This window comes from Scyliorhinus canicula, chromosome 5, assembly GCF_902713615.1.
Source record: "Scyliorhinus canicula chromosome 5, sScyCan1.1, whole genome shotgun sequence".
Lineage (NCBI taxonomy): Eukaryota > Metazoa > Chordata > Chondrichthyes > Carcharhiniformes > Scyliorhinidae > Scyliorhinus > Scyliorhinus canicula.
In genome coordinates, this window is record NC_052150.1 from 176,326,825 (window position 1) to 176,340,402 (window position 13,578).

At 44.6% G+C, this 13,578-nt stretch overlaps 1 protein-coding gene across 4 annotated transcripts in view; it reads right to left on the reverse strand.

Annotated features, from left to right (window-relative positions):
* Positions 1–821: 821 nt before the first annotated feature.
* Positions 822–13,578, reverse strand: part of LOC119966446 (rho GTPase-activating protein 21-like) — a 310,278-nt gene continuing 297,521 nt past the window's right edge. For 2 of the 4 annotated variants that reach the window (XM_038798135.1, XM_038798139.1), the window contains one exon: positions 822–3,564. In XM_038798135.1, coding sequence (XP_038654063.1) covers positions 1,771–3,564 — 1,794 coding nt within the window. In that variant the 3' untranslated portion in view covers positions 822–1,770. The remainder of the gene's footprint in view (positions 3,565–13,578) is intronic. The other 2 variants (XM_038798136.1, XM_038798137.1) reach the window with 1 other exon arrangement.

Here is a 13,578-nt window from a genome sequence, read left to right on the forward strand (position 1 = left end):
TTGGGCCAAATGGTCTCAGGTTGTAACCATTTTATATAAAATATTTTCTTGCTTTTCCTTTTTCTCTTTCCAAATTATCTTTGCTTCATCATTTGTTCTTCTATACCCGATTTTCAATCCTTGAACATCATTGGTGAAATCACAGTGAATAACAGGAGCAATAGTGAAGTCCCAGATACCCTGCTGCCTTCACCAGATTGTTATCAGCTTGCACTTCAGCAAGTTAAGGAGCAAAGATTTTGAACTGAAGATGCAGCAAAAGTCTAATGTCCCACTCTGAATTCTGGGGCTGTACTGCGATGAAAATGAACAACTGCAAGATCTTCCAGTTATATTTCTGATTAATTGCTCTTATCCCTATCATTTGGAGAATTGCTATGTTGATTTCAGAGAAAAGCCAGGGGCAAAAATTACTTGCTGTGTTTAATGAAATCAAATTGCAGATGCATTCAAAAATAAAAACATTGTATTCATTAGTAGAGGAGAGGAGCAAGCTGGTGGAACAGGGTGGGTGTGCGGAGAATCTAGTCGTATTGCATGTTATAGGTGAAACACACATCTGCTACGTGTTCTCTTGGAAGAGACAAAAGGCCAAAACCAAGAATCCCTACTCTGATGCTTCTTCCTATGCCTTCAAGATTTAATCCATGCTGATGTCTGTCAGATGAATAAAATAGGAATGACCAAAAAGTTTCATTAAAACACAAAAGGGATAAGAATACAAACAAGAGCGTTTCTACCCACATTAAAAATACTAAAATATTACAGAAAAAACTTTGGATTTCATTGCCTTCCACAAACCAAAGAAACACAAACCAAGATCCACAGAAACAAAAAATTTATTTCCAGTGTTTCCAGGGGACATTTACAAACCATTTGTCTATATCTGTACACAGGCTAAATACAATGTTGAATCTGAGAAAACAGTTCTCATGCACAGTTAAACTCTCTTTGGAGATGATGAAAAATGAGCAAGGGACCAGTTTTTCCAGAGACCACTATCTACATGCCTATGTTACAAAGCTTTAATCAAATCTCAAATTTGAAAAAGCTACACATGAAATTATATACACATTTAAGTATCTTTACAGAAACTTTAAAAATTCAAGTCCAATACAAAGACTGTATTAAAAGTCTGACTTAAAAAAATGTTCTTAAGATTCAACTGGAATGCCTATAGTGTGGAAGCTCTATTTGTTCAGTTAATAAAATCTGGAAAATTATTTTAATGATTTTTTTGTTCGGTTTAAAACTTCATTTGTTCACAGTAGATTTCTAGTCTTTTGAACTAAAAAGACAATATGGCACCCTATCTAGACCAATTTATTTTGAGATGAGGCACTTGCTTCAGCAACTGAAGTTCCAATAAGTGTTTGATTTGCTCGCCCTTATAAGCCAATGTAAAATATATGCAGCAGTACCCAATTGTAGAGAGTGTAAGATGTGTGCAGGAATCACCGATCATGCAGTACGAGTAGTTTACGGAAATTTGCACTGGAAGGTATCAGCACTTGATGCTCTTTTGTACTGAATTCATTTTATACAAAAGTTTATCATTTTTCTGGCTGTTAGTGTGCTGTAAAGAGCTTCCACAGCATCCAGCACAGAAACCAGCCTGTATTATAGGCAGAGCAGTAGAGCATCTACCATTTCAAAATTCAAGTACAGAGAAATATGTACAGGAGTCATAAAAAAAAAATCAGTATACTGTTTGACGAGCAATTCGCTGTACAATTTTCCGCAGCACTAGACACATAAATAATAGCAGACCTACAAGTACTGATAGAAGCGAGACTTGACTACTTGATTACTGGATATTTTATGGGGATGAGCATCGACAGTTGTACTAAAATTGCTTTTCCCCTTGCTTTGGAGGCTGTCACCATTCACTTGTCCTGCTGAAGGTAGTGGGCTCGATGCTGAAGGCGAAGGTTGGCTGAGTTGGGGCGAACTACCAGAGCTGCCTGCATCTTCTCTGGATGATGCATGCAACTTTGAATTTGTTCCTTTGTCTAAACTAATGTCCACAGTTCTTGGCTCCGAGGCCTTTTCTGTGTGCAAATCTGATGTGCTTGTGCGTAAGCGCTCTCGGGCAAGCCACTCTGTAATTGAGAGGTCCTGGGATTGGCATTTTGGTTTCAGGCGGTCTACTGCCGATAACAGAGATTCATTCTCCCCACTCTCTGCGTTACTTTGAGAATTCTGTTCTTGTGCTCTCCATGCATTTAGAACACTGAGTTCCGAAAAATCCCGATTTCCTCCCATGGTATGTCTCCGCCTAATATTCTTCTTTTTACTCGTCTCTGAGCAGCCTGACTTTTGTATGCCAATTCCAAACATGTCATCTGCAGAAGTCTTTAGCCGTAGTTTTAAACGCTCTGTAATTTTTAGTTTCCAAGCAGGTTCTACCCTCTCATGTTCATTTTTTAAAAATGAAGCCAGACTGCTTGTGGATTTCTCTTTCTTCATCTCATCAAACACCTTGTATGCTCTATTAGATTCTTTCTGTTCTTTTGTATCCATTGCTACCTCACTATCACCTTTCAATCGAAGAGACTTTTTCTTGGAAAGTGTATCACATTCAATAAGCTTACGTGAACTGAATGCTTTCCTTTCATCTAGTCCGGGTGTTGAACTTCCTTCTGTTCCAGTCTTGTCACTCCCTTCAGAGTTTCTCCTGATATCCTTTGCTGTCTTCGGTCTCATTACACGCAGAACATTTTCAGGTGCACAACTTGCAGCAAAAACAGAAAAGTCACTATCACTGTCTGTTTCTACATGGTGACCTTCACTCACTAGTTCACTTCTTTCATCATCAGCTTCATCACCTTTGCTTTCTGTCACTGACTGGACTTCTGCATTCAGTATGTGGGAGTCCATACCTGTAAGGTACATTATAGAAGAAGTTGTGGAATAGTCTGATGTGATGGAGCTGACATCCGCAGTACCTACATCTATGCTTTTGACTTCCGACTTCTTTGACTTATTTAAATTAGTTTGCTGCCGAGAAACCGGAGATGGATTGCTGACTGTGCCAGCTGAGTAAGTCATATCAATGTGAGAGTTCACATTGCTAGCAGAAACATCAGCAGTAGAAATGGGCATTGTGCTTGTTATTAGCTGTGAACTGAGACAGCTAACATTAGGCGTCTCTGTGCATTTTTGGCAGTATACTGGAAGGTTCTGTGCTCTGGGGTTTGTTTCCTCGAGACAGGTTTCTTTTCTCACTCCGTACTTTTCTATCAATGCCATAGAAAAGGACTGGCCCCTTTCATCTATACTGTCTTTCTCTTGCTGCTCACTAAACCAGTTATCTGGATTTCTCTTCAATTCAGTGAAGTCAACTCCATTTTCAGAATCTCCTTTGCTCCCCAGTTTCTTAGTTGCACCAGTATTGGAATGGTTTGAGAGTTCTTTCCTGGAAAATACACTTTCCAATTCATCATCTGAGCTGCTTTGTTGTAGCTTTATATCCTTTTTCTTTCTTTTACGGCTGGCTGCAGCAAAGATGGATGACACAAGCAGATCCCTGCTGTACTGATCCTTCCCGGATCCCCAAGAACCCTGTTAAATGGAGGGAGAAAACATTTGAAATAAAATTTGTTGGACTACTTTGTTTTTGTTTAGACACTCTAAACAATGACACTTAACAAATATATACAATAAACAGATTTTATAGATAAATAACAGCTCTCATAATAAACTGTTTTGGGCAATGCATTAAAAGCATCATCTATGAACATAAGAACATAAAAGAACTAGGAGCAGGAGTAGGCCATCTGGCCCTTCGAGCCTGCTCCGCCATTCAATGAGATCATGGCTGATCTTTTGTGGACTTCAGCTCCACTTTCCCGCCCGAACACCACAACCCTTTATTCTTTTATTCTTCAAAAAACTATCTATCTATATCTTGAAAACATTTAACGAAGGAGCCGCAACACCTTCACTGGGCAGGAAATTCCATAGATTCACAACCCTTTGGGTGAAGAAGTTCCTCAGAAGCTCAGTCCTAAATCTACTTCCCCTTATTTTGAGGCTATGCCCCCTAGTTCTGCTTTCACCCGCCAGTGGAAACAACCTGCCCGCATCTATCCTATCTATTCCCTTCATAATTTTATATGTTTCTATAAAATCCCCCCCCCCCCCCGCATCCTTCTAAATTACAACGAATACAGTCCCAGTCTACTCAAACTCTCCTCATAATCCAACCCCCTCAACTCTGGGATTAACCTAGTGAATCTCCTCTGCACACCCTCCAGTGCCAATATGTCCTTTCTCAAGTGAGGAGACCAAAACTGAACACAATACTCCAGGTGTGGCCTCACTAACACCGTATACAGTTGCAGCATAGCCTCCCTAGCCTTAAATTCCATCCTCTAGCAATGAAGGGCAAAACTGCATTTGCCTTGTTAATCACCTGTCGCACCTGTAGAACATAGAACATTACAGCACAGAACAGGCCCTTCGGCCCTCGATGTTGTGCCGAGCAATGATCACCCTACTCAAACCCACGTATCCACCCGTAACCCAACAACCCCCCCCCCCCCCCCCCCCCCCAACCTTTCTTTTAGGACACTACGGGCAATTTAGCATGGCCAATCCACCTAACCCACACATCTTTGGACTGTGGGAGGAAACCGGAGCACCCGGAGGAAACCCACGCACACACGGGGAGAACGTGCAGACTCCGCACAGACAGTGACCCAAGCCGGGAATCGAACCTGGGACCCTGGAGCTGTGAAGCAATTGTGCTAACCACAATGCTACCGTGCTGCCCACTTGCAATCGCTTGCTGTACCTGCCTACTAACTTTGTGATTCACGTATTAGGATACCCACATCCTTTTGTACCTCAGACCTTTGCAATCGCTCTCCATTTAAATAGCATATGACTAACCACCATGCTACCGTGCGGCCCCGGTTAGTGTAAACTAACTTTTTGTGACTCATGCACTAGCACACCCAGGTTCCTCTGCACAGCAGCATGTTTTAATATTTTATCATTTAAATAATAATCCCTTTTTGCTTTTATTCCTACCAAAATGGATATCTCACATTTGTCAACATTGTATTCCAACTGCCAGACCCTAGCCCATTCACTTAACCTATCCAAATCCCTCTGCAGACTTCTAGTATCCTCTGCACTTTTTGCTCTACCACTCATCTTAGTGTCGTCTGCAAACTTGGACACATTGCATTTGATCCCCAACTTCAAATCATCTATGTCAACCATGGTCATGCTTGTTTTCAAAATGTCCAGATGTCCAAAATGTCACATGACCAGATGATGGCGCCGGAGCGAGGCGACTCTCTGCAGGCTCTCCCCAACAGATCCACTTTTAACTTTATTTATACTCGTTCTAACCTTTTAAAAATTAATTCTAAAGCTAACATTATTACTAACCTCTGTCTTTTATCCTGTCTTGCAGGCCTGAAGATCCTCCGAGTCCCTTGGAGACCTTGTGACCCGACCCGACCTGACCTCCGTGACCTGGAAGAAGATCGGGCCCAAACCGGAAGTGAAGCCCCGACCTCGATTTGGAGCCGACCCGGGCTTCGGAGCTCCAAAACCGGCCTAACAACCGACGCAAGCCCCTGGGTCGCCTGGCCTTGTCCCCGGAGCTCCCGACCCGACCCCCGACGGCAAGACACGGCTCAACGCGACCCCGAGAGACCCGCCCAGCGACCCGACCCAGAGAGGCCCGCCCAGCAACCCGACCTACCTGGTGATGGAAGAAAGAAAAATCCACATGGAGGCCCCACCGTGCTGACTTCAAGATCCGACCCCAGGTGCGCCCAGGAAGGGAACAGACCATGGGACCTAGCCCAATCTGCCAGAGGAAGCCCCTGCCCACGACCCAGGACCCCAAAAACAACGGAGACTGCGCGCGAGGACCCGAACACGCTGCAAGGTATTCCCGCGCCCGCAGAACGCCGGGACCCATCCGGATCGCAGACTCACCCCCCCCAGCAACCCCTCTACCTCAACCAGCGCCCGGGGCCCTGCCAGACGCGACCCCGGAAATGTAAACAGCGCCCTGGACCTCGCTAGCGCCCTGGACCCCGCCAGCGCCCTGGACCCTGCCAGACGCAACCACCTACCTTCCACAAGGGCTGACGTCTCTCATCGGATCCCAGGATCATCCAGCAGCAGCCGCCGACCGACAAAGCGAGGGAAACGCAGCGGTCTGCAGGTTAGACTGAAGGAACGCGGTTTCAAGACCCCTCTCCCCAGCATACTCCTAGCAAACGTCCAAGCGATTGAAAACAAGCTGGATGAACTTAACGCCAGACTTACCTCTCAGAGGGAAGTAAGAGACTGCTGTGTGCTCTGTTTCACAGAGACATGGCTCACCCTCGCCTCACCGGACTGTGCCATACAACCTGAAGGCTTCTCTATTCACCGGGCGGACCGCACGGCATCTTCAGGCAAAGCGAAGGGTGGAGGGGTTTGCCTCCTCATCAACTCCTCCTGGTGCTTGGATGTGGTGACCCTGGCGACCTACTGCTCCCCAGACCTGGAATACCTGACCGTAAAGTGCCGCCCATACTATCTTCCACGTGAGTTCACTTCAGCCATTATCACAGCGGTCTACATCCCACCCCAGGCAGAAGTGAGGAAGGCGCTGGATGAACTGTACACAGTCATAAACAACCATGAAACAGAACACCCGGAGGCCCTGTTCATTGTGGCCGGAGACTTCAACAAAGCCAACCTCAAGAGTGTACTGCCAAAATTCCACCAGCACATCTCCTGTCCCACCAGGGGTGACAACACTCTTGACCACTGGCTACTCAAAAATCAAGGACGCCTACCGTTCCATCCCCCGACCGCACTTTGGGAAATCAGACCATAAGACTGTGCTCCTTCTCACGGCTTACAAGCAGAAACTCAAGCGGGAGAATCCAGCTAAGAAGGTTGTGCAGTGCTGGTCTGAGGAGACAGAAGAGCTCTTACGTGACTGCTTGGAGACAGTGGACTGGTCCATATTTAAGAACTCAGCGACTAACTTAAATGAGTATGTCACCACCGTCACAGACTTCATCAGCAAATGTGTGGACGACTGCGTGCCAAAGAAAGCAGTACGTACGTTCCCCAACCGGAAACCATGGCTCAACCGTGAGATTGACTCCCTACTGAAGGACAGATCTGAGGCGTTCAAGGCAGACGACCCTGTCCTATACAAGAAATCCAGGTACGACCTCCGCAAAGCCATCCGAGATGCCAAGAGAGAATATCAAACTAAGCTAGAGTCACAGACAGACTCTCGGCGGTTGTGGCAAGGACTAAGCAACATAACGGGCTACAAAGCGAAGCCGAGCAGTATCTCTTGCAGCAGTGCACCCCTCCCCGATGAACTTAATGCATTCTATGCTCGGTTTGAGCAGGTAACCAACAATCCGCTATCGAGTGCCCCAGCAACCCATAATTCACCCATACCCACCATCACAGTTTCCGAAGTCAGATCGGCCTTCCTGAAAGTGAACCCACGGAAGGCGATGGGCCCGGACGGGATCCCTGGTCGTGCACTCAGAACCTGCGCGGACCAGCTGGCAGAGGTTTTCACAGACATCTTTAACCTATCCCTACTCCACTCCGAGGTCCCCACCTGCTTCAAGAAGACCACCATCATACCGGTACCAAAGAAGAACCAGGCAACGTGCCTCAATGACTACCGCCCGGTGGCCCTGACGTCAGTTGTAATGAAGTGCTTTGAGAGGCTGATCATGAAGCGCATCACCTCCATACTCCCGGAACGCCTTGACCCACTTCAATTTGCATACCGTCGCAACCGGTCCACATCAGACGCCATTTCCCTGGCCCTACACTCATCCCTAGAGCATCTCGAAAACAAGGACTCCTACATCAGACTCTTATTTATTGACTACAGCTCCGCCTTCAACACCATAATCCCAGCCAAGCTCATATCAAAGCTCCAAAACCTAGGACTTGGCTCTCCACTCTGCAACTGGATCCTTGACTTTCTGACCAACAGACCACAGTCAGTAAGAATGAACACCAACACCTCCTCCACAATAGTCCTCAACACCGGTGCCCCGCAAGGCTGCGTACTTAGCCCCCTACTCTACTCCCTGTACACACACGACTGCATGGCAAAACTTGGTTCCAACTCCATCTACAAGTTTGCTGACGATACGACCATAGCGGGCCGGATCTCGAACAACGACGAGTCTGAATACAGGAGGGAGATAGAGAACTTAGTGGAGTGGTGCAACGACAACAGTCTCTCCCTTAATGCCAGCAAAACTAAAGAGCTGGTCATCGACTTCAGGAAGCATAGTACTGTACACACCCCTGTCAGCATCAACGGAGCCGAGGTAGAGATGGTGAGCAGTTTCAAATTCCTAGGGGTGCACATCACCAAAAATCTATCCTGGTCCACTCATGTCGACGCTATCACCAAGAAAGCACAACAGCGCCTTTACTTCCGCAGGAAACTAAGGAAATTCGGCATGTCCACATTAACCCTTACCAACTTTTACAGATGCACTATAGAGAGCATCCTCTCGGGCTGCATCACAGCCTGGTATGGCAACTGCTCGGCCCAGGACCGCAAGGAACTTCAGAGAGTCGTGAATACCGCCCAGTCCATCACACGAACCTGCCTCCCATCCATTGATTCCATCTACACCTCCCGCTGCCGGGGGAAAGCAAGCAGCATAATCAAGGATCCCTCCCACCCGGCTTACTCACTTTTCCAACTTCTTCCATCGGGCAGGAGATTCAGAAGTCTGAGAACACGGACGAACAGACTCAAAAACAGCTTCTTCCCCACTGTCACCAGACTCCTAAATGACCCTTTTATGGACTGTCCTCATTAACACTACACCCTGTCTGCTTCATCCGATGCCAATGCTTATGTAGTTACATTGTATATCTTGTGTTGCCCTATTATGTATTCTCATGTATTTTCTTGAATTCTGTTCAATTCCCTTTTCTTCCCATGTACTGAATGATCTGTTGAGCTGCTTGCAGAAAAATACTTTTCACTGTACCTCGGTACACGTGACAATAAACAAATCCAATCCAATCCAATCCAAATGTATTTTTCAAAGTCACATACCTAGGCAATCATGTGGCAGTCCACTCAAACAGAATCGAAAATCACATGCTATATTTAGTAATTTGCCCGTGTTTTTGTCATTTGATAGAGTTGCTAAGAATTTTAAATGATAGGCACGAATACAAAACCGGAATATATTTAGCCATGAACTACTTTCTGGCGGTCCGTATTTCTTCTAAGTTGGATACAACAGCAATGGGGGACAAAGTGCTCCTTCAGTCTAGTCACAGAATAAACAGGATAGTTCTATGAACCAGGTGATGCAAATGATGGCTCTAGGGCTTAGCTGTACATAGGATACTCAAGGTACAATCTCACCATGTGAACCACGCCAATCAAATATATCATTCTTATACTCTTTAGAATACACCTGATCAAATAAAGCTACAGTATACAGCAGCAATAATTGACAACCCAATACAACTTACTTATACATTTGATAGTCTAAAATGGTGGAACTTTTAAGGACCCATATTATAGAATCATAGAATCCCTACAGTGCTAAAGGAGGCCATTCGGCCCATCATGTCTGCACCGGACCTTGGAGAGAGCACCCTACTTAAACCCATGCCTCCACCCTATCCCCGTTACCCAGTAACCCCAACTACACTGTACGGATTCTATGATTCCATGCTTTCCCATTAGCCTGGCATAACTTATGAAAGAACTGTGATAGCCCTATCGTAATTCCTGACCTGGTGCCATAAGACAACCCTGCTGAAGTATCAACTAGCATTATAGTTGAGTCACCCAAAATTCTACATTGTCAACCTCATTCACATCCTGCATGTGAGCTAGAGGCTATCATGCAACTGCGCTATCTCTCATGGATCATCCTATTTATACATGGCTTCAAAATGTACAAAGATTCAAATTATAATGTTGTGAAATCTTTATATTCATGCCAGCATGAGACCTCTGATATCCCAAGCATAATACATGAAAATTTACATCACCATGTAGCAGAAGTGATTATTTGTTGGCAATCTGTTACGAATAAGGCCAAAATTTATTCTGAGCTTCGTTTAAGCTTTTTGGTTTGTGAGTGCACAAAGACCAAGTGGAGATTGGAGGGCAAGGAATAATTGGAGCAGAGTATTGAAAATCTAATTCCATTTCCATTTCAAAATCATACGCTCAGCCTTTTGATGCTTTGTTGTAACTATCGTTAAACAAATACACATGTTGAGATTTGGAAAACAGAGAAATAAGAATTACAGTAAAGCCTGAGACAATGAGAAATATAAAATTGAGGTATTATAGTGTTGCCACTGGCTGGAGGATGCAATTGCAGAGTGACAATTTTTTATACAGTTCTTATTTTAAAATAATGATGTAGGAATGATGGGGAAAAAGTTGACATACAATGTAATAAAAATATGCAAAGAGGAAGCAAAGTTAAAGAGAGAGAAAATTAGAAGTGTACAGGCCACAGCAAAGTTTTATGGACTTTATTTTAACCCTTGTGAATATACAACATATTTGTAATGTGGATACTTAAATATACAAGGATTCTATATAATCAGTAATTTCAGTGAAGCTACTAGTTTCTCATACTACTATTTTAAGTATATTTTAAAATCATACACATGAGGTGCTCATATAACATGACATTCATTGGTATATTACCACATAACAGAACAGGCACCAGTTTGGGTAATGTCTTATTAATGCAGTTTCTTCATATTTAGTAATAAAAACCCAGTATAATAGAAACTGATCCAATTATTATAGCTTCATGCCTATGAATATATAACAATTTAAAGGTATCTTCTTTACCTGCTTTCCCTTATACTCCCCAAAAAGAAAAAAGCAATTATTCCCAAAATTATTTATCTTTCTCTTCAGCAAATAACTTGAAATGCAAATCACACAGGCATGAGATGAATCTCAAAATAAAATTTCTATTTCATAATTAAAAGTCTAAAGATGACCTAATTTTTAAAAAAAACTTACCTGGAGGGCCCTTCGTTTTGGTTCTTTAGGTCTGTCGGCACCTTTACATGGGTTGTGCACAATTGAATAGTTTTGTACCTGTGTTTTCCCCAAGCGGCACAGTGGTATACATGATTCCGATTGAATAGAGTCTAACCCTGTAAATATCGTGCCTCCAGCCAAAACTCTAGATCACTCTCGAGAAAATATGCCCACAATATGCTCAATACTATGCCAGTTTTACTGAAGTGAGGTTATGCAAAGTCATTTGCAAAAGCCCCAAGTAGAATCGCTTATGTATCAGCCCAGGGAGCGGTACATTGAACAAAGCAATCATTACCTGGAACACGGTCAATGAAGCCTTAAGATGATTGAACTGAACAAATTTACATTGTAAATATGTGCAAGCAACTGTTACAAATGATGGAACAGGTCAATGGTTTCAACTGACTGCTTGCCAAAGATCTTGGGTTGGATTGTCCAAAAATGGGGCTATGTCCCCAGGCCGGCGTAAAAAAGGTGGCATTTCACTCTCCTGTGCAAAAACTAAAGAGCAATTCACTTACCTGTAAGGGGCTAGCAGGGACCTGGGGAGCTTCACACAGCTTTCGCTGCAGATACGGGCTCCCGCATTTCTGGTTTTGAGTAAGTGCTTGCGTGCGGCCGCGCCAATCGCCATGGCGGACTCGGACTGCAGACCATTACGAAGAAACAAGGTCCCCCTGATTGGCCCCACGCACCTGAATCGGACCAGCCCGATCACTGCTCTCGCCGTCCATAAGGCCACACCCCAGTGCTGGGTCCCCCTGCCCCCTAACAGGGCGGCTGCAGATTGAGTCCGCAGCCACTGTGCGAGAGTCCCGACTGGCCATGCGTGTTTAGAACTATGCCCGTCAGGAAATCGGCCGGTCGGGAGCGGAGTATCGCTGGGAGAGCATCTGGCATGATTCACCGACGAGCGATTCTCCCTCCATAACAGAACACTGGGTATACCTACATTTTAATGACTGCAGCGGTTCAAGAAGGCAACTCACCACCACCTTCTGAAGGGAAACAAGGGATGGGCAATAAATACTGGTGTAACCAGTAATGCCCACATCCAGCAAATGAATTTTTTTTTTTTTTAAGTACTTAATTGGAGGAAACCTCGCTTTATCTAGTACTGGACAGCAGTGAAGCAAATCAGAGACGGAGGAGCCATAAGAAATAGGACTTATTGTGAAGCCAGTCAGCCCTTGGAGCCTGCTCCACTATTCGATAAGATCATGATTCTGGTTTAAACTCCACTTCCAGTCTGCTTCCCATATTCCTGGACTCCTTTATCTATCAAAAATCTATCTACCTAAATGACTCAGCCTCCACAGCTTTCTGGGAAGAAAATTCCAGACTACTAACAATATCCTTGAAAAAAAATTACCTCCAGTCTCAAAAGGAGACCTATTATTCTTCAATTGTGTTCTCTCATTGAGGTTTCCCCCACATCCTCCCGATCAAGTCCCCTCAGGATTTTGTATGTTTCCATAAGATCCCCCTCATTCTTCTAAACTCCAATGGGTATAGGCCTAACCTGTTCAATATTTCTTCATAAAGTAAGATTTTCACACCAGAAATGAGTCGAGTAAACCTTCTTGAAACTGCTTCTAAAGCAATTATACCATTTTTCAAATAAGGAGACTAAAACTGCACACAATGCTCCAGATGTGGTTTTAACAAGGCCCTATACAGCAGCAGCAAAACATCCCTACTTTCATATTCCATTCCCCTTGCAATAAACGGCAAAATTCCATTAGCCTTCCTAATCATAGAATCATAGAATTTACAGTGCAGGAGGAGGCCATTCGGTCCATCGAGTCTGCACCGGCTCTTCGAAAGAGCACCCTACCCAAGCCCACACCTCCACCCTATCCCCATAACCCAGTAACCCCACCCAACACTAAGGGCAATTTTGGACACTAAGGGCAATTTAGCATGGCCAATCCACCTAACCCGCACGCCTTTGGACTGTGGGAGGAAACCAGAGCACCCGGAGGAAACCCACGCACACACGGGGAGAACGTGCAGACTCCGCACAGACAGTGACCCAAGCCGGGAATCGAACCTGGGACCCTGGAGCTGTGAAGCAATTGTGCTAACCACAATGCTACCGTGCTGCCCACTTGCAATCGCTTGCTGTACCTGCCTACTAACTTTGTGATTCACGTATTAGGATACCCACATCCTTTTGTACCTCAGACCTTTGCAATCGCTCTCCATTTAAATAGCATATGACTGTTTTTCTGTTCTTCCTGCTCACATGAACAAATTTACATTTTCCCACATTAAAATTACCTGCAAAATCTTTGACACTCACTTGCAGACTCTATTCCTTCTTTTGACAAGTTACTTTACTACTTATCTTGGTGCCATCGGCAAATGTATCTACCATACATTCGGTCCCTATGTCTAAGTCTCTGATATAGTTTGTAAATAGTTGAGGCCCCAGCAATGATGCCCGTGGCACTCCACTAGTTACAGCTTGCCAACCCTGGTCAAGTCAGATGGTGGAGATGGATATCACC